The 14,786-nt window shown below is 38.0% G+C and overlaps 1 protein-coding gene across 7 annotated transcripts in view; it reads left to right on the forward strand.

The window, feature by feature from the left end:
• Positions 1-14,786, forward strand: part of DYNC1I2 (dynein cytoplasmic 1 intermediate chain 2) — a 42,599-nt gene that overhangs the window by 9,645 nt on the left and 18,168 nt on the right. For 2 of the 7 annotated variants that reach the window (XM_083408977.1, XM_083408976.1), the window contains exons 4-6: positions 8,110-8,254; positions 11,633-11,692; positions 13,289-13,404. In XM_083408977.1, coding sequence (XP_083265103.1) covers positions 8,110-8,254; positions 11,633-11,692; positions 13,289-13,404 — 321 coding nt within the window. The remainder of the gene's footprint in view (positions 1-8,109; positions 8,255-11,632; positions 11,693-13,288; positions 13,405-14,786) is intronic. The other 5 variants (XM_083408978.1, XM_083408979.1, XM_083408981.1 and 2 more) reach the window with 3 other exon arrangements.

The raw sequence follows: 14,786 nt of genomic DNA on the forward strand, positions 1-14,786 counted from the left end.
CAGAATACAGCCTCAATTAAGGAATTATTTGAGGCGTCGGTTGAGACAAGAAAAATTGCTGAGGAGGCAAGGGGGGTTGCAGCTGCTACAGAGGAGAAATTGCCACCGATGAGCAAGCAATTGGAGGAGTATAGAGCAAGATTTTCTATGCTGGAATTAAAAGATAAACAAACTAATCTGAGAATTAGAAACGTTCCAGAGATCGAGGAAGGAAGCCTGCGGGACCTTCTGACACAAGAATTTCAGAAATTTTGGACTTTGGAGCCTGAGAAGGAGGAATTTAAGATCCTGAGTGCCTTTCGTCTGGGAAGAACAAGCAAGAAGATCAAAATTAGAGACTGTTTGGTTACATTTAGAACCAAAGAAGAAAGAGACAAGATTTTGGGACTACATTTTCAAAAATCATTGATAATTAATCAATCCAAAGTCGAGATCTTCAAGGATATTCCAAAGCATCTTCTGGACCTTAGATCGAATTATAAAGATCTAGTTATTCAATTAAGAAAAAACAACATCATTTTCAGGTGGGAATTTCCGGAAGGACTCTCCTTCAGTATCAAGGGAAGAAAGACAAAAGTAAGATCAGTGGAAGACAAGAACGCCTTTTTAGAAGTTTATGGAGAGGACCTACAGAAAGGAACATTAAAAGTAGCAGATTCCTTGGAGTCATCAGAGGAGGGAGAGGAAGATAAGACAGGAGCAAGGCCGAAACGAAACAGAAAGAAGAGGACAACGCCGGACTTGACAGATAAAGACAAGACAGAGGGAGCATCTGGAGGAATATAACAGAATAAATTCATCATGTCTCTGCAACTTCTAAGCTGGAATTGTAATGGCCTCAACTCAGTTCGAAAGAGGAAATCGATATTCCATATTTTAAAGAAAGAACAATTGGACTTGATCTGCTTACAAGAAACACATGTGACCAGGCTCCATAGGAAAATTTTAATTAACAAAAGATTGGGTCAAGAATTTATCTCATCTGACAAAGTCAAAAAAAGAGGAGTAGTAATATATGCCAAAGAGAGCCTTACACCAAAATTTATGTTTAAGGATGAACATGGAAGATATTTGGCAATTGAAATACAGTACCATGGACAGAAGTATCTGATAGTAGGAGTGTATGCACCAAACGAGGGAAAATCCGAGTTTTTTAAGAAGCTGCATGAGACACTGAATGAATATTTGGAATACAGTGTGATTTTGATGGGAGATATGAATGGAGTTGTTTCAACAAATATGGACAAGGCGCAACGACAGGTGGTCACCAAGGATGGTAGACTACCGAAAACCTTTTTTGATTTGACTGATAACCTGGACTTGATTGACATCTGGAGAACCAAAAACCCGTTAGGAAGAGAGGGAACCTTCTATTCTGAAGCTAAAATGACTTGGACACGAATCGACCAAATATGGATCACCCGAGGACTGGCACCAAATATAAAAAAGGTGGAAATCTGCCCAAAAACTTGCTCCGACCATAATGCAGTAAAGATGGGAATGAACTTACTACCAACTGGTTCTTTCAGATGGAGAATGAACGACTCTCTCTTCAGGGATGAGGAAGTGAACAAAAAGGCCCAGAAAACTTTGAAAGACTATTTCGAGATAAATTTGAACACGACGGTGGAGAAAAGAATCGTATGGGATGCAAGTAAAGCTGTTATGAGAGGGTTCTTGATACAACAAAATACGCTTAAAAAGAGATTACAAAAGGAAAGAAGGGAAAAGATCTTGGAAAAGATCAATGAAGGAGAAAAGAGATTGAGATTAAAGCCAAATTCAAAGGAAACTCTAAGAGAGATTAAATTATATCAAGTGGAATATATGCAAATGGTAAATCAAGAGATTGAGTGGAAGATCAGACAAATGAGACAGAGAACTTTTGAATCTGCAAACAAGTGTGGGAAATTATTGGCTTGGCAAATTAAGAAGAGACAAAAGTTGAATACAATAACAAATCTAGAAGTGGAAGGAAAAACTATTCAGAACCCTACAGAAATAAGGACCGCTTTTCAAAAATATTTTAAACAGCTTTATTCTCAACAACCCCAGAAGGAAGTAGACATAGAGAAATTCTTGAAAGCGAATGGGCTACCGAAAATATCTCAAGAGAATAGATTGAAATTGAATTATAGCATAACAGACCAAGAGGTCGAGAGTGCCATTCAGAATATGCAACTGGGCAAGTCTCCAGGACCCGATGGACTGACTGCTAGATATTATAAAGCACTGAAAGACTGGCTAATTCAGCCATTGAAAGAAGTTTGTAACAAAATACTTCAGGGGGAGAAGGCACCAGATACGTGGAAAGAAGCTTTTGTTACACTTATACCAAAGGTAGAGACTCAGAAACACCAACTCAAAGACTACCGCCCAATATCATTACTTAATGTGGATTACAAAATTTTTGCAGATATTCTGGCTAGAAGATTCAAGAAGGTTTTAATAGAGGAGATTCATAAGGACCAAGCAGGCTTTCTCCCAGGAAGACATTTATCAGATAATGTAAGGAATATAATAGACATTCTGGAATTTTTACAAGAAAAAATAAATACTAAGGCGGTTCTAATATTTGTGGATGCGGAGAAGGCCTTCGATAATATTTCTTGGAGTTTTATGAAGAAAAATCTCCAAAGTATGGGGGTAGGTCAGGAATTTGAAAATGGTATAGGTGCAATCTATTCTGAACAAAAAGCTAAGTTAATTGTAAACAGTGTAATCACTGAGGAGTTCAGAATAGAGAAAGGTACGCGACAAGGTTGCCCAATTTCTCCTTTGCTGTTTATATCAGTCCTGGAGGTGTTGCTGAATATGATTAGAAAGGACCAATTGGTCAGAGGGATTCAGGTCGGAGCTAAACAATATAAATTAAGAGCATTTGCAGATGACCTAGTTCTGACATTACAGGAGCCAGAATCCAGTGTGAAAAGAGCCTTAGAACTGATCCAAGAGTTTGGTCGACTGGCAGGGTTTAAATTGAACAAAACAAAAACCAAAGTTTTGACAAAGAATCTAACAGAAATTGAGAAAGAAAGATTTCAGAATGAGACAGGATTGGCAGTAGTGAAAAAAGTGAAATATTTGGGTATTACTATGACTGCGAAAAATGGAAATTTATATAAAGACAATTATGAGAAAAGTTGGTCGGAGATAAAGAAAGATCTAGATATATGGTCTAATTTGAAACTCTCCTTAATGGGTCGTATTGCTGTGATAAAGATGAATGTATTGCCAAGAATGTTGTTTTTGTTTCAGACACTGCAAATTATAGATAAGATTGATTGTTTCAAGAGGTGGCAAAGAGATATATCCAGATTTGTCTGGCAGGGCAAAAAGCCAAGGATAAAATTTAAAATATTGACCGACGCAAAAGAAAGAGGGGGCTTTGCCCTGCCAGACCTGAAACTTTATTATGAGGCGGCAGCCTTTTGTTGGTTAAAAGAATGGCTACTTCTTGAAAACACTGACATGTTGGATCTAGAAGGATTTAACAATGTTTTTGGTTGGCATGCATATCTATGGTATGACAAGGTTAAAGTGCATAGAATGTTTAAAATCCACATTGTTAGGAATGCATTGTTTAAAGTTTGGATGAGGTATAAAGACTTGCTTGAAACCAAGACCCCAAGGTGGTTGTCCCCAATGGAAGCAAAAGCACTAAAAAAGCTCAATATGGAGGCAAACTGGCCAAAATATTGGGAGATTTTAGAACAAGATGGAGACAAATTGAAACTACAGAGTTTTGATAAATTAAAAAGTAAAGTCCGAGATTGGCTCCATTATCATCAAATAATGGAAGCATTTAAAATGGATAGAAAAATTGGCTTCCAGGTGGAAAAATCAAAATTGGAGACAGAATTGTTAGAACCCAAAACTAAGATTTTGTCAAGAATGTATAACTTGCTACTAAAATGGAATACACAGGATGAGGAAGTGAAATCAGTGATGATTAAATGGGCACAAGACTTGGGCCATAATATAATGTTTGCTGACTGGGAACGGTTATGGACCACCGGTATAAAATTTACGGCATCTAATGCCCTAAGAGAGAATGTAATGAAAATGATATATAGGTGGTACATGACACCAGTCAAGCTTGCGAAAATTTACCATTTGCCCGATAATAAGTGTTGGAAATGTAAAGAAGTTGAAGGCACATTCTTTCACCTTTGGTGGACGTGCCCTAAGATTAAGGCATTCTGGGAGATGATTTATAATGAGCTGAAAAAAGTGTTTAAATACACATTTTCGAAGAAGCCAGAAGCCTTTCTCCTGGGCATGGTTGGCCAACAGGTGCACAAGAAAGATAGGATTTTCTTTATGTATGCTACAGCAGCAGCAAGAATACTTATTGCACAGTATTGGAAGACAGAAGAATTACCCACTCTGGAAGAATGGCAGATGAAAGTCATCGACTACATGGAATCAGCAGAAATGACCGGCAGGATTAGAGACCAGGGAGAAGAGACGGTGAGGGAAGATTGGAGGAAATTTAAAGACTATTTACAGAAATACTGCAAGATAACGAACATTTGAAGATATCGGACTGAAGGTGACTGGTTTTTAGCAAGAAAGGTGAACAGAAAAAGATCTAAAATCTAGACTGAAGGAAATATAATTATGGGATATGGATTTAAGATGATGAGAAATTTAAATTATGATAGAGGGAAAGAATTTGCAGACAGAACATTTGATTTGGAATACAGAGTAGGGAGGTTGGGGGAAGTCGCAGAAACAAGTAAATGCAAGGTCATTATGAAGATAAAAAGGGTATTTTTTTTTAATTTTCTCTATTTTTATTGTTTATTACTGTTGTTTTTGTGTTTTATGTTTGTGTATTTTTTCTGTGTTATGTGTTGTTTATGTTGTTCTTTATTGTTTATGTAAAACTTAATAAATATTTATAAAAAAAAAAAAAAAAAAACTTCTCGAGCATCGGCAAGGGGCTGGCTTGGAAGTGATAGGCCAGTGTGACGTGGAGCTACTTCTTGTGGGGTTCCACGTGAACATCGGCTTTAGAAGTGGCTTCCATAGCAAAGTCTGCAGCAAATTTATTGAGGACCTTGGTGCTGTCCTCCTTGACAACGTGATTCCTTGGATGTGATTCCTTGGATATGAGGGCGATCTGGCTGCGACATAAACATTTTTAGTGCAGTAGTATAACTGAGGCAGCCTCCTTTTGTTTATGTCTACTTTTCAAGCTAATGTACACTGGTACCTCGGGTTACATACGCTTCAGGTTACATACGCTTCAGGTTACATGCTCCACTAACCCTGAAATAGTGCTTCAGGATAAGAACAGAAATCGGGCTTCAGCGGCGCAGCTGCAGGAGGAGGCCCCATTAGCTAAAGCGGTGCTTCAGGTTAAGAACAGTTTCAGGTTAAGAACGGACCTCCAGAACGAATTAAGTACTTAACCCGAGGACCACTGTATTTCCAAATACCAAATAGCCTTTAACACTTCTGATAGGAATATTTTGAAAAGGAAAAGACACTAGTAGAACTTGGTAGCAATACTTTTATCAAATATAACTTCATTGTTAGAAACTGCTTCCAAAATTTCAGGGCTGGTGGTGCAGGAAGGACCTTAATCTTTGGTGCTCCTGTGAAGATTATAATATTTGGCACTGGATCGTAACTGACCATACCATTTTATTAACAGGAGTAAGTCCTATTTTGTTCAGTTGGGCTTAGTCACCAGTTTTGTTATGCTTTGATCATTTTGATTTAATGTTTGAATTGGCAAACTCTCCTTGTTGTTCAAAAAACGATGAGCTAATTTTATTATTATTTATTAATTTTATTAATCGGCTACTAATTCAGCTTAAGTAGGGTATGTTCAGTTTTGCTTCATTAACAGACCAGTTCTAATTGTATTTATGAGGTAAATAGCAATAGGCTTCTGAGGAGGTAGGACAGATTAAACTACTTCAGACTATAGGTGAGTGATCACATTTTAAAAATACTTCCCGATCATTAAAGGGAAAGACATGCAGATGGAAAGCACCCACACTGTGGAGTGGTCTGAACAGCAGGGAAATTCTTGCATAGGGGAGCATTTAAAATTCATGGGTTGTGCCCAAGTTGTTCTGTTCATGCAAGGAATTTCACTTGTGCAGTAGAAGACTCCCTCCACAAAATAATCGGCTTTAGGGGTCCAACTTTCTGGAGCAGACTTGGGAGCGTGAGGTGCATGTGGGGAGAGGAGTTGGAAGAGAATTTTTGTTGTACAAGTGGAAGTCGTTGTGTGAATGTGGTAACATTTTTGGGCACAACTCCATGTTTCCGATCTGTTGTCTGCAGTGGTTTAAAATCTATTCTACCACACTCTACTCTGGCTCAGGTCTCACTGAATTGGAAGCTATTTGCTTCCTAATCAATATTACATGTAAACTACTTTATTGGAGGAAATACTATAGTTTCCTCTAATAGAAAAAGGCACCTACAATATTTGACGGTTCTAGACCAGAGCTTTCAAAACCTTTCATGTTGATGACACACTTTTTAGACATGCATCATTTCATGACACAGTAATTCAGTTTTACTAGCAAACAGGAGGTTACACTAACCACTTTCCAGCTGCCCTGCAAGGAGTGTGGGGAGCTTTTGCGCGACAAACCTACACACACTGTCGCAACATACAGTTTGGAAAGCTGTGTTCTAAACCATCATACTGTTTAACAACCAATAGATGGCAGTAGCAACTAGTTAAAAACATAACAAAGAACTTGATTCAGCATGCCCCTCTTAGAATAATCAAATAATGGGTTGTGTCTGTCTCCAGGACTAAGTGTTAGTGCATATTCTTTTAAAATAACATGAAAATAGCAGTTCATTAAAAAACAATGTTTTGATTTTACTAGTCCTATAGAAGGATTAATGTGTTTTATTAAAAATACTTTTCCATTTCCAAAGCTTATATTTTCATATTTTGAAGACACTGAGCAGTGACGAGTAGCAAGGCATATGATTTTTAATATAGTGCTGTAGGATAAGACATTCTGTCCTTCCCCTTTCTGAAAATATTTCTTATAATCAGCAATTATATCTGCAGTTGGAATACTTTTAATTCCTTTGTATAATTCAAATAAGAAATCTGTATATCAGTTCAACTGCATCAGCATAATGTTTATTGATTGACTGGCTTTTGAGTTTCCCTTTCCCAATCAGAACTGCCTGAGATTTACCGTGTGGGTTATGGGAGATGGGGGAAAAACTTTATTTGTCAATGCCACCTTCCCTTTCTATTTTGGAGGGTCCCCAAATCCTCCAGAGTAGCTTTTCTGGGGTCAACAGAACAAAGAACGAGTCTGAAAATTGCCTTTCCTTCCTCCAGCAGAAGCATCCTGTAAGCTGAATTCTTCTCACGGAAACTCTGAATCCAGCTCAATACATACTCCCATTTATCCTCAGTGAAAACAAAATTACTTATTGTGGGGATATTTGGCTCTGAAAAATGCAGATCTGGATAAAAACCAATGTAGAGACATTAAAACTTGTACATCTTTATTGGATGTTGCACAAGCGTAATTAATTGATAGGCACATGTTTTAGGTTGCATGCTGCTGCTTCTCATTTACCATTCCAGTTGCACTAAATTTGTATCACAAAATGTTGTAAACAAACTTCCCTTTTAAGGTGAGGCTTTTAAAAATATAATGTTAAGAACTTATAAAATGAGGTTTAGCTGAAGAGAACAAACTGTTTTCAGTAAATAATTACAAGTTTAAAACACTGTGTTTTGGAGAAGAGCTTGTTTTATGACTCCTTACCCCCGCTCCAATAATAATTGGTATTATAAGATATAACAACCCCAAATTCATTGTGTAAATTTTAATAACATATTTCAGTTTCTGAATAACAGTTTTTTAGCTAAGTATTAAACTGCAGAATCCTTATTATCCCAGCATTTTGTATAAAGTATACTTGCTACATAACCCCAAAATGCATTAAATGCTAAAAACTGCATGAGTCTCCAGCATGATATGTTAACATTGTCTTTTCCCCTTTTTTTCTATTATTCATTTTCATCCATTTTATTTTATTTTTTGTTTACCATCACTTTTTTAATGCTTCCATGTTAAATTAATTTGGAAACATCCTAAGCTGTGCAACCTCTACGACTAGTAACAGCGGATACCTGTCTGTTTCACTATTTAGTCCCTCCTCCTATGTCTCCATCTTCGAAATCTGTGAGCACACCAAGTGAGGCTGGAAGCCAGGATTCTGGTGATGGTGCTGTTGGTTCTAGGTATGTTTTCTTGAAAGATTTCCGGATTAAATATGTTGGGGTCTCAAAAATGCAGTACGGTATTAAAATTGACAAGTGTTAACGTTACTGAAAAAATAATTTTCTGCTTTAAAGGTGTGGCACAATCTCTCCAAACATGTCATAGGACCCAGCAGAACCCTCTCCTCAGAATGAGAGGCTGGTGTGATTTCCTATTTCCCCATCTAGCCTTCTCTTTCTAGTCCAGGTCTCTACCCAAGAACGTACTTTAAAGTTTACCAGAACTCTTGGATGAAATCTTTGGTTACAGAGGAAGGGTTAGATGAGGAAGTGGGCAGTGTGCCAGCATCTGGTTCTAAGTAATGAGCAATTTCCATTTACTAAGGAGGGAGGGATTGTACCATATTTTTAATTCTAAAATCCTTTAATAAATCACATAGTTCGCTTAGCCAGTGTTTATCCAATGCTGCACCCCAGTTCATTGTTTCTTGCTTCTTGTTTTTAAATTCAACTTATTACTCTGTATGCTCAAATATATCTCTCAGGAATGTTCTGATAGTTATTCATTTTACCCTGGGATTGCTATATCATCACTGGTGGGGGGTGCACACACGTACAGACATGCTTATGCGCTGAGCATTGGTATTTTGAGCAGATGTCAAGATCATCAGTGCCATGAGTCAGGTTAAACTGGCCTACATTAGGGTGTAAATTATCTCCCTGAAGAGCCCAGTCTCTTCCTAAAAATCGGTATTGTGAGAATTTAGGATTGGCTTTCTTGGCTGCATCCATGTACATGGAACATACAGTCTTAAGTTGAAATGGAAGTATCATTTCACTACTAGATATTTCCTCCTGGGGGTCACCAGTAAGAGAAACTGTGTCATTCTGTATTAATTCACATAGTCATAGATAGCCTTAGTTTACCATCAGCATGTGGTTGGGTACAGTCATGTGCAGATGGAAATCACTTGTAGTGTAGTAGTTCAGTTGTGACTGTGGGCTTCGCTTCTGCCATTTAAGACACTTTCTTTGTTTTGAAAAAAAGAAAAATGATAGTATATCTGACCTGAGCCCGCAAAATAGGGTAGAGTTCCACTTTCTATTGGAAAATAAGGAAGTGTATCTTTAGGTTAAGCACCTAGGGGACAGAACGTATACTTTGTAAATTCCACAATCATCTGGCAATGAGGGAGCCACAGTAGCACCAGTCCTTCATGTGCCAGAAGGATTGCATGAGAATTTCTGGATCATACAGGAGAAGCCCATCTGGTGACTTCTCCTGCATAGTTTGGGGATTCTCGTATTACATTTGGTGGGGCATAAAAGAGCAGCTGTGCTTCTGTGACTTCCCTGCCATGAGAATTATATGAATACCAAGTCTTCCATCATGGGCTTCACCCAATAAATGGTGTTGATTAAGAGTTCTAGCCAACTGTGTCTATGGATGGGTGGAACACAGTTTCATTCACACAGTGTGAATGACGCTTTCTCTCTTCACCCCTGGAGCCCCCTGCACTGCTCTGGAGAGTTGAGGGACCCTTCAGAGCAGATGCAGGGGGGTGCAGGGGCCAGGAGAGGAAGGGGATGTTCTGTTCTGTGAGTTATCCAGTGGTTGTGCAAGTGGAAGAAATCTTGTACCTATACTATATGTATGTATGTGTTGGTTGGACCACTGGAGTTAACCTGGTCCTAGGGGGTTAAGAGTTATCTCCAGATGTATGTTCTTCCATACAAAGCTGCCCGAGTCCTAAGATTGCCTTCAGATGTCCTGTTCTCCATCCCTCCAGCAGCAGTACAGGGCCTTTTTGGCTATGGTACCAAAACTAGAATTTCTTCCCTGGGAAAACCATTAGGTTCCCTTTTGTCTGCTTTAGGCAAGTTTTGAAGATCTATTCATTCAGGTGAATTTTTAATGTTAGCACTCTGCTATTTTGTAAACTTGTTATGCTTTTGTTGCTCTTCTACATTATTAATGTTTTGTTGTATTGCTGGTGATTTTATTTTTGTGTGCTGCTTTGGTGCATCCTGTTGTAGAAAAGAGGGGTATGAATTAAATTTAATAAATAATGGGAGTAATGAATTTATAGTGAACAGTAGACCAGTTATTTTAATGCAAAATCTATCTGAAATGGTTTTCGAGTTTCATGAAAGCAACTTTATTACTTATCAAAAGACAAACTTCTTTATTTTGAATGTGGTTAGTCATTAGAACATCTGATATGTGTGTTTATTTATATTTGCTTTGCTTTTCTAGCATTTTAGCATTTTCTAGCATTCTAGTAGGCCACAAGACTAAAATGTATACAATTTTATTTATGTAGGTTCAAGCTAATGCTTGGTATGTTACTCTTATATACTATATAGTTGCAACTTGAAATATTTCCTAAATGGTTGTTGTCTTAAACCTACTTACAAGAAAGTAAATCTCAAATTCAGCAGACTTACTTCTGAGTAAACATAGTACTGCACTCCTTAACTTGCTGAATGCTGCAACATTGACTGTCTTGAGTTGGCTTTAAATTAAATGACATAAGCCCAAGGCAGTGCTTAACCCATAATTATAGCAATGTCACATCTTGGAAACACTAGCAGCAGTATATCCCAGTGGAAAAGCGCTTTTTCCTGCACCCAAAGGTTTATGTGTTGACTCATTTCCTTTACCAATATGACAATTTCCTGAACATATTTAATGCTTCGGGCAAGATCACAGTATGTTAACAAACTGGATCTCGGGTGACACCACTAAATCTATGTAGCTGTATAGTGTTAATAAACTCTTAAGTTAAGTCAAAGCTTATCCTTGACTGAATGCATCTCTAAATACAGGGGATGTCACCTATTTAAAGAAGTGCTATGTGATTCATTGTATAACTTTTAAATTTGCATACATTTGCATGTGTATAAAAGATCTGAGGGTAAAGAACCCTGCTCTTTGTTAGGACCTGATGCAACACATGCACATCTAAGAAAAGCCATTTCTTCCGTGTGGGAAATAAGGGGGCGTGTCTTCTACGGAAATACCTGCCTTCCACAGGTGTTGCATTAAAATCTTATATTTAAATTAAAAACAATTACACTTTTTAAAACCTCAGTTTTAGCCGAGTAAAAAGGTTTTAATCAGTCTTACGGATTGATCAACTGAATGCTGTCGCTCTACTAATTGTTCTGAACTGTATGTTTCTATTTTAATTGGTATGATGCATGTATTGTTGTAGTAGCGCTGAATGTCCCCTCAATTTCCACTAACTGATATTTCTGGCACTTTTAAAATATCTGAAGCCATGATATTACTGTAGCTTCCGATAGCTTTTAACATTGAATAGAATGTATTTGCTTCACTAATCTCTGGCCTTTTTTGCTAATGCTGCATGGTTGTTCTTCAACCTGTGTTGTCAGGACGCTGCATTGGGATACTGATCCATCAGTTCTACAGCTTCACTCTGATTCCGATCTGGGGTATAGCAGAGATTTTTTTTTTATCTTCCATCTTTGTTGTAATGCTTGTCTTTTATATAAGCCAAATTATTTCACGTCTTAAAATAGAATATGTGAAACAATTTTAGCTATGCGTTTAAGGTTGCATCCAGATCATTAAGTGATAGTGATGTATGATGTGCAGTTTATTGATCATCAGCTTCCACAAACAGTATGTTAAACCAGAAAAAGGTTTTGTGTTTGGGGAGAGCTGTTCGTTATATGACAGAACAAATTTGATCTGTACATTTGTACATTTCTGGATTGCAACCTCTGAATTTATATTCAGCATCTTAATGCAACTAATTTTCCAAAGACTTTTAATTTACTAATATACTAAATATTCCCGTAATTATTTTTTTAAAAAATGACTTTATGACATCCATGTCAAGTCGTTAGTCATGAATGCCTTGTCTAAGTCTACATACCTTTGATAAAGCAATAATACTGGTCTTACAGGATTATTGAGATAATGTATGTGGCTTGCTTTGGGCACTTTGGGGGGAAAATATGTTGTAATTTTATAAAACAGGGAAGAGGGCCAGTAATTTTGGGGGTTTGCCTTACTCATTGAGTGAAAACATAGGCGTTAATGTACATATATCTAGATCAGGGGTGGCTAGCCCATAGACTGGATCAAGTGCTCCAAAATTTTTGGCAGTGAAAGTAAGTTTTAAAGTAGACTCAGAGCTGGGCCTTGGATAGAGAGCTCCTTGAGGAGGGATGCAAATTGTTCCCTCCACACAATCAGATTGGTCATTTGATGACCTGGGAAGAAGCAGTAACCTTCCTCAACTGGTCTGCACAGATCAGACGAGAAGGAGGGACTGTGTGCTGGTTTGCAAGTGAGAGGTGCTTGCAAGTGTGGGGTGACTGCACTCTCTTGGCCATACACACCACTGGCATGCAGCCCCTGGAAGGTTGGTCAAGGGTGAGAATATGACCCTTAGCCAAAAAATGTTAGCCACTCCTGTTCTCGGTCAAATAGTTCCCTGGGAATTTTGCCAATTGGTGATTGCTGAGGTATTGCAACATATTGTTTTCTTAACTGCATTATATTATTTCAAGATGGTAGCACAGTTTTCTGCAAGTTAAATTGCAGTTGTGTTGCATTGGCACAGAATTCACACATTTTACATTGGCTTGGTCCAGAGACATGCTGTTCAAATGAAGTGGGCCGAATGTGGCTTTCCCATCCCTAAAAAACTTCTCATGGGGGCTGGAGTACACTACTGAATGGAGTGGACTGCAGCATGGGAATCTGAGGAGGTTCCTGCTGTGGTTTATGGAGGAAATTTGTTTAAAACTCAGTGCATACCAGTTATATGGGCTAGCGTTTCTGCCATCTGTAAAAGCAGCATAACAAACAAATCCGTTTCTTGACATTTTATTTACTTTCCTTTGTTTCCCCTTCTGTGCTGGCTTTTTATTTTTTAAAAAAAGATGTATAATTCAGCAATAGTTAAATTTAATACTTGTTATATAGAGATGATGGATTGTCTGACTTTCTACAAATATGTTCGATGTAAGTTGCATGAATTGTAGTTGCATTATAACTTTCTCCATCATTTTTTTTAGACGTGGACCTATTAAACTTGCAATGTCCAAAATTACACAAGTTGACTTTCCTCCTCGAGAAATGGTCACATACACAAAGGAGACCCAAACACCAGTTATGACTCAGCCAAAAGAAGGTGAATATGACTTACTCTTCCTATTCCTTTGTTTTAAAAACCCCGCATGAAGAGGGTGAGATGGGTTATACCACAGGGAAAAATTCCAAAACTTATTTTGTGAAAATACAGGAACAGAAATGTTTGCAGGACAAGAAATCACTATTTTTGCATGTGACTTTGGGGTTTGATAGAATATTGGCTTATTCGTTAGATGGTCTGTTCCTTAACTCTACAAGTTGCATCCAGATTTGGTTCTTTTTTAGGCTCCATGGACTAAATCCTAATCAAAATTTATTCTCATGAGCCAGAATTGACAGGTGTGCAGGGCTGCTCACTTGTCAATCACCTGGTGTCACAATGTTGTTGGGTGATCGAGCCATTTGAAGTTCTGAAGTTAGGACTGTGAAAACCTGATCCAAAGAGCTGAAGGAGGAGAATCTTTCAAGAACAGTGTGAGGGGCTGCAATAGGAAAAAGCACTTGGTGAAAATCACTGATCCACCATCTTCCTCCAGCAAGGAGTCTCCACTGGATCCTGGTTTCCTATGAGCAGAATGAGCCCTTCCAATTGTGGAGGGCACATCTGGATCCGACCCTACTTACTTTAACAACGTTCTCTTTTATCAAATTAAAATATATCCTTCAAAGATGAATAATACTTTTTGTTTCTTTTACATAAGGTGTAAACAATGGAACTAATTATGATAATAATGCAAAGAAGTCATTTACACGTAACAGTGAGAGCCAGGCACTGTGACTTTTCTGAAGCTCTTGTTACAGTGCAGTGTTCGAAACTCCCATTGTTCTAGGCGCATTTTGTGACAGGGAATTTCATTAGCGCAAGCAGTTTCTGAGCTGTGGGCGCAGTACTGTGCCTAAGATTTCAGATTAAAGGGAGGACCTTTTTCTGCCTCACTATTTCCCAGCTACTCTCTGGAGAAGAGACCCTCTTAATAATATTGGGGGGGTGGGCATGGGAAGGACTAGACCATGTAAAAAATGAATGTAATATTTTAGCTGCAGTTCATTCCTTTTCAGCTTTGTATTCTTGTTATAAAAAAGCACACCTAGACGTTCTGTTGTTGCACCCATAACCTAGTTTAAGGTGCCATTTAGATCCTAGCTTTCATATCTCAGTTTCTAATGCTGTTACAGTGCCTCTGGGAGCCTAATGGGCAAGCCATATGCTAAATTGAACAGGGCCTTTCTTCTTTGGCAATGGGAAATGCTGCAGCAAAAACTAGAAAGTATCAAAACTCTTTAAGTTCATATGGTCCTTGCCTGTGCATGCACATGACTTAGGCTCAAGCCTTGTATGGCTGTGACAACATGAGGAACAGAGGAACAGAAAAGTGTATTTGCTAGTATGTTTGGCTATATAATTCAAGGAATAAAAGTTTC

Source organism: Podarcis tiliguerta (assembly GCF_965153285.1).
Source record: "Podarcis tiliguerta genome assembly, chromosome: 1".
Taxonomy (NCBI): domain Eukaryota; kingdom Metazoa; phylum Chordata; class Lepidosauria; order Squamata; family Lacertidae; genus Podarcis; species Podarcis tiliguerta.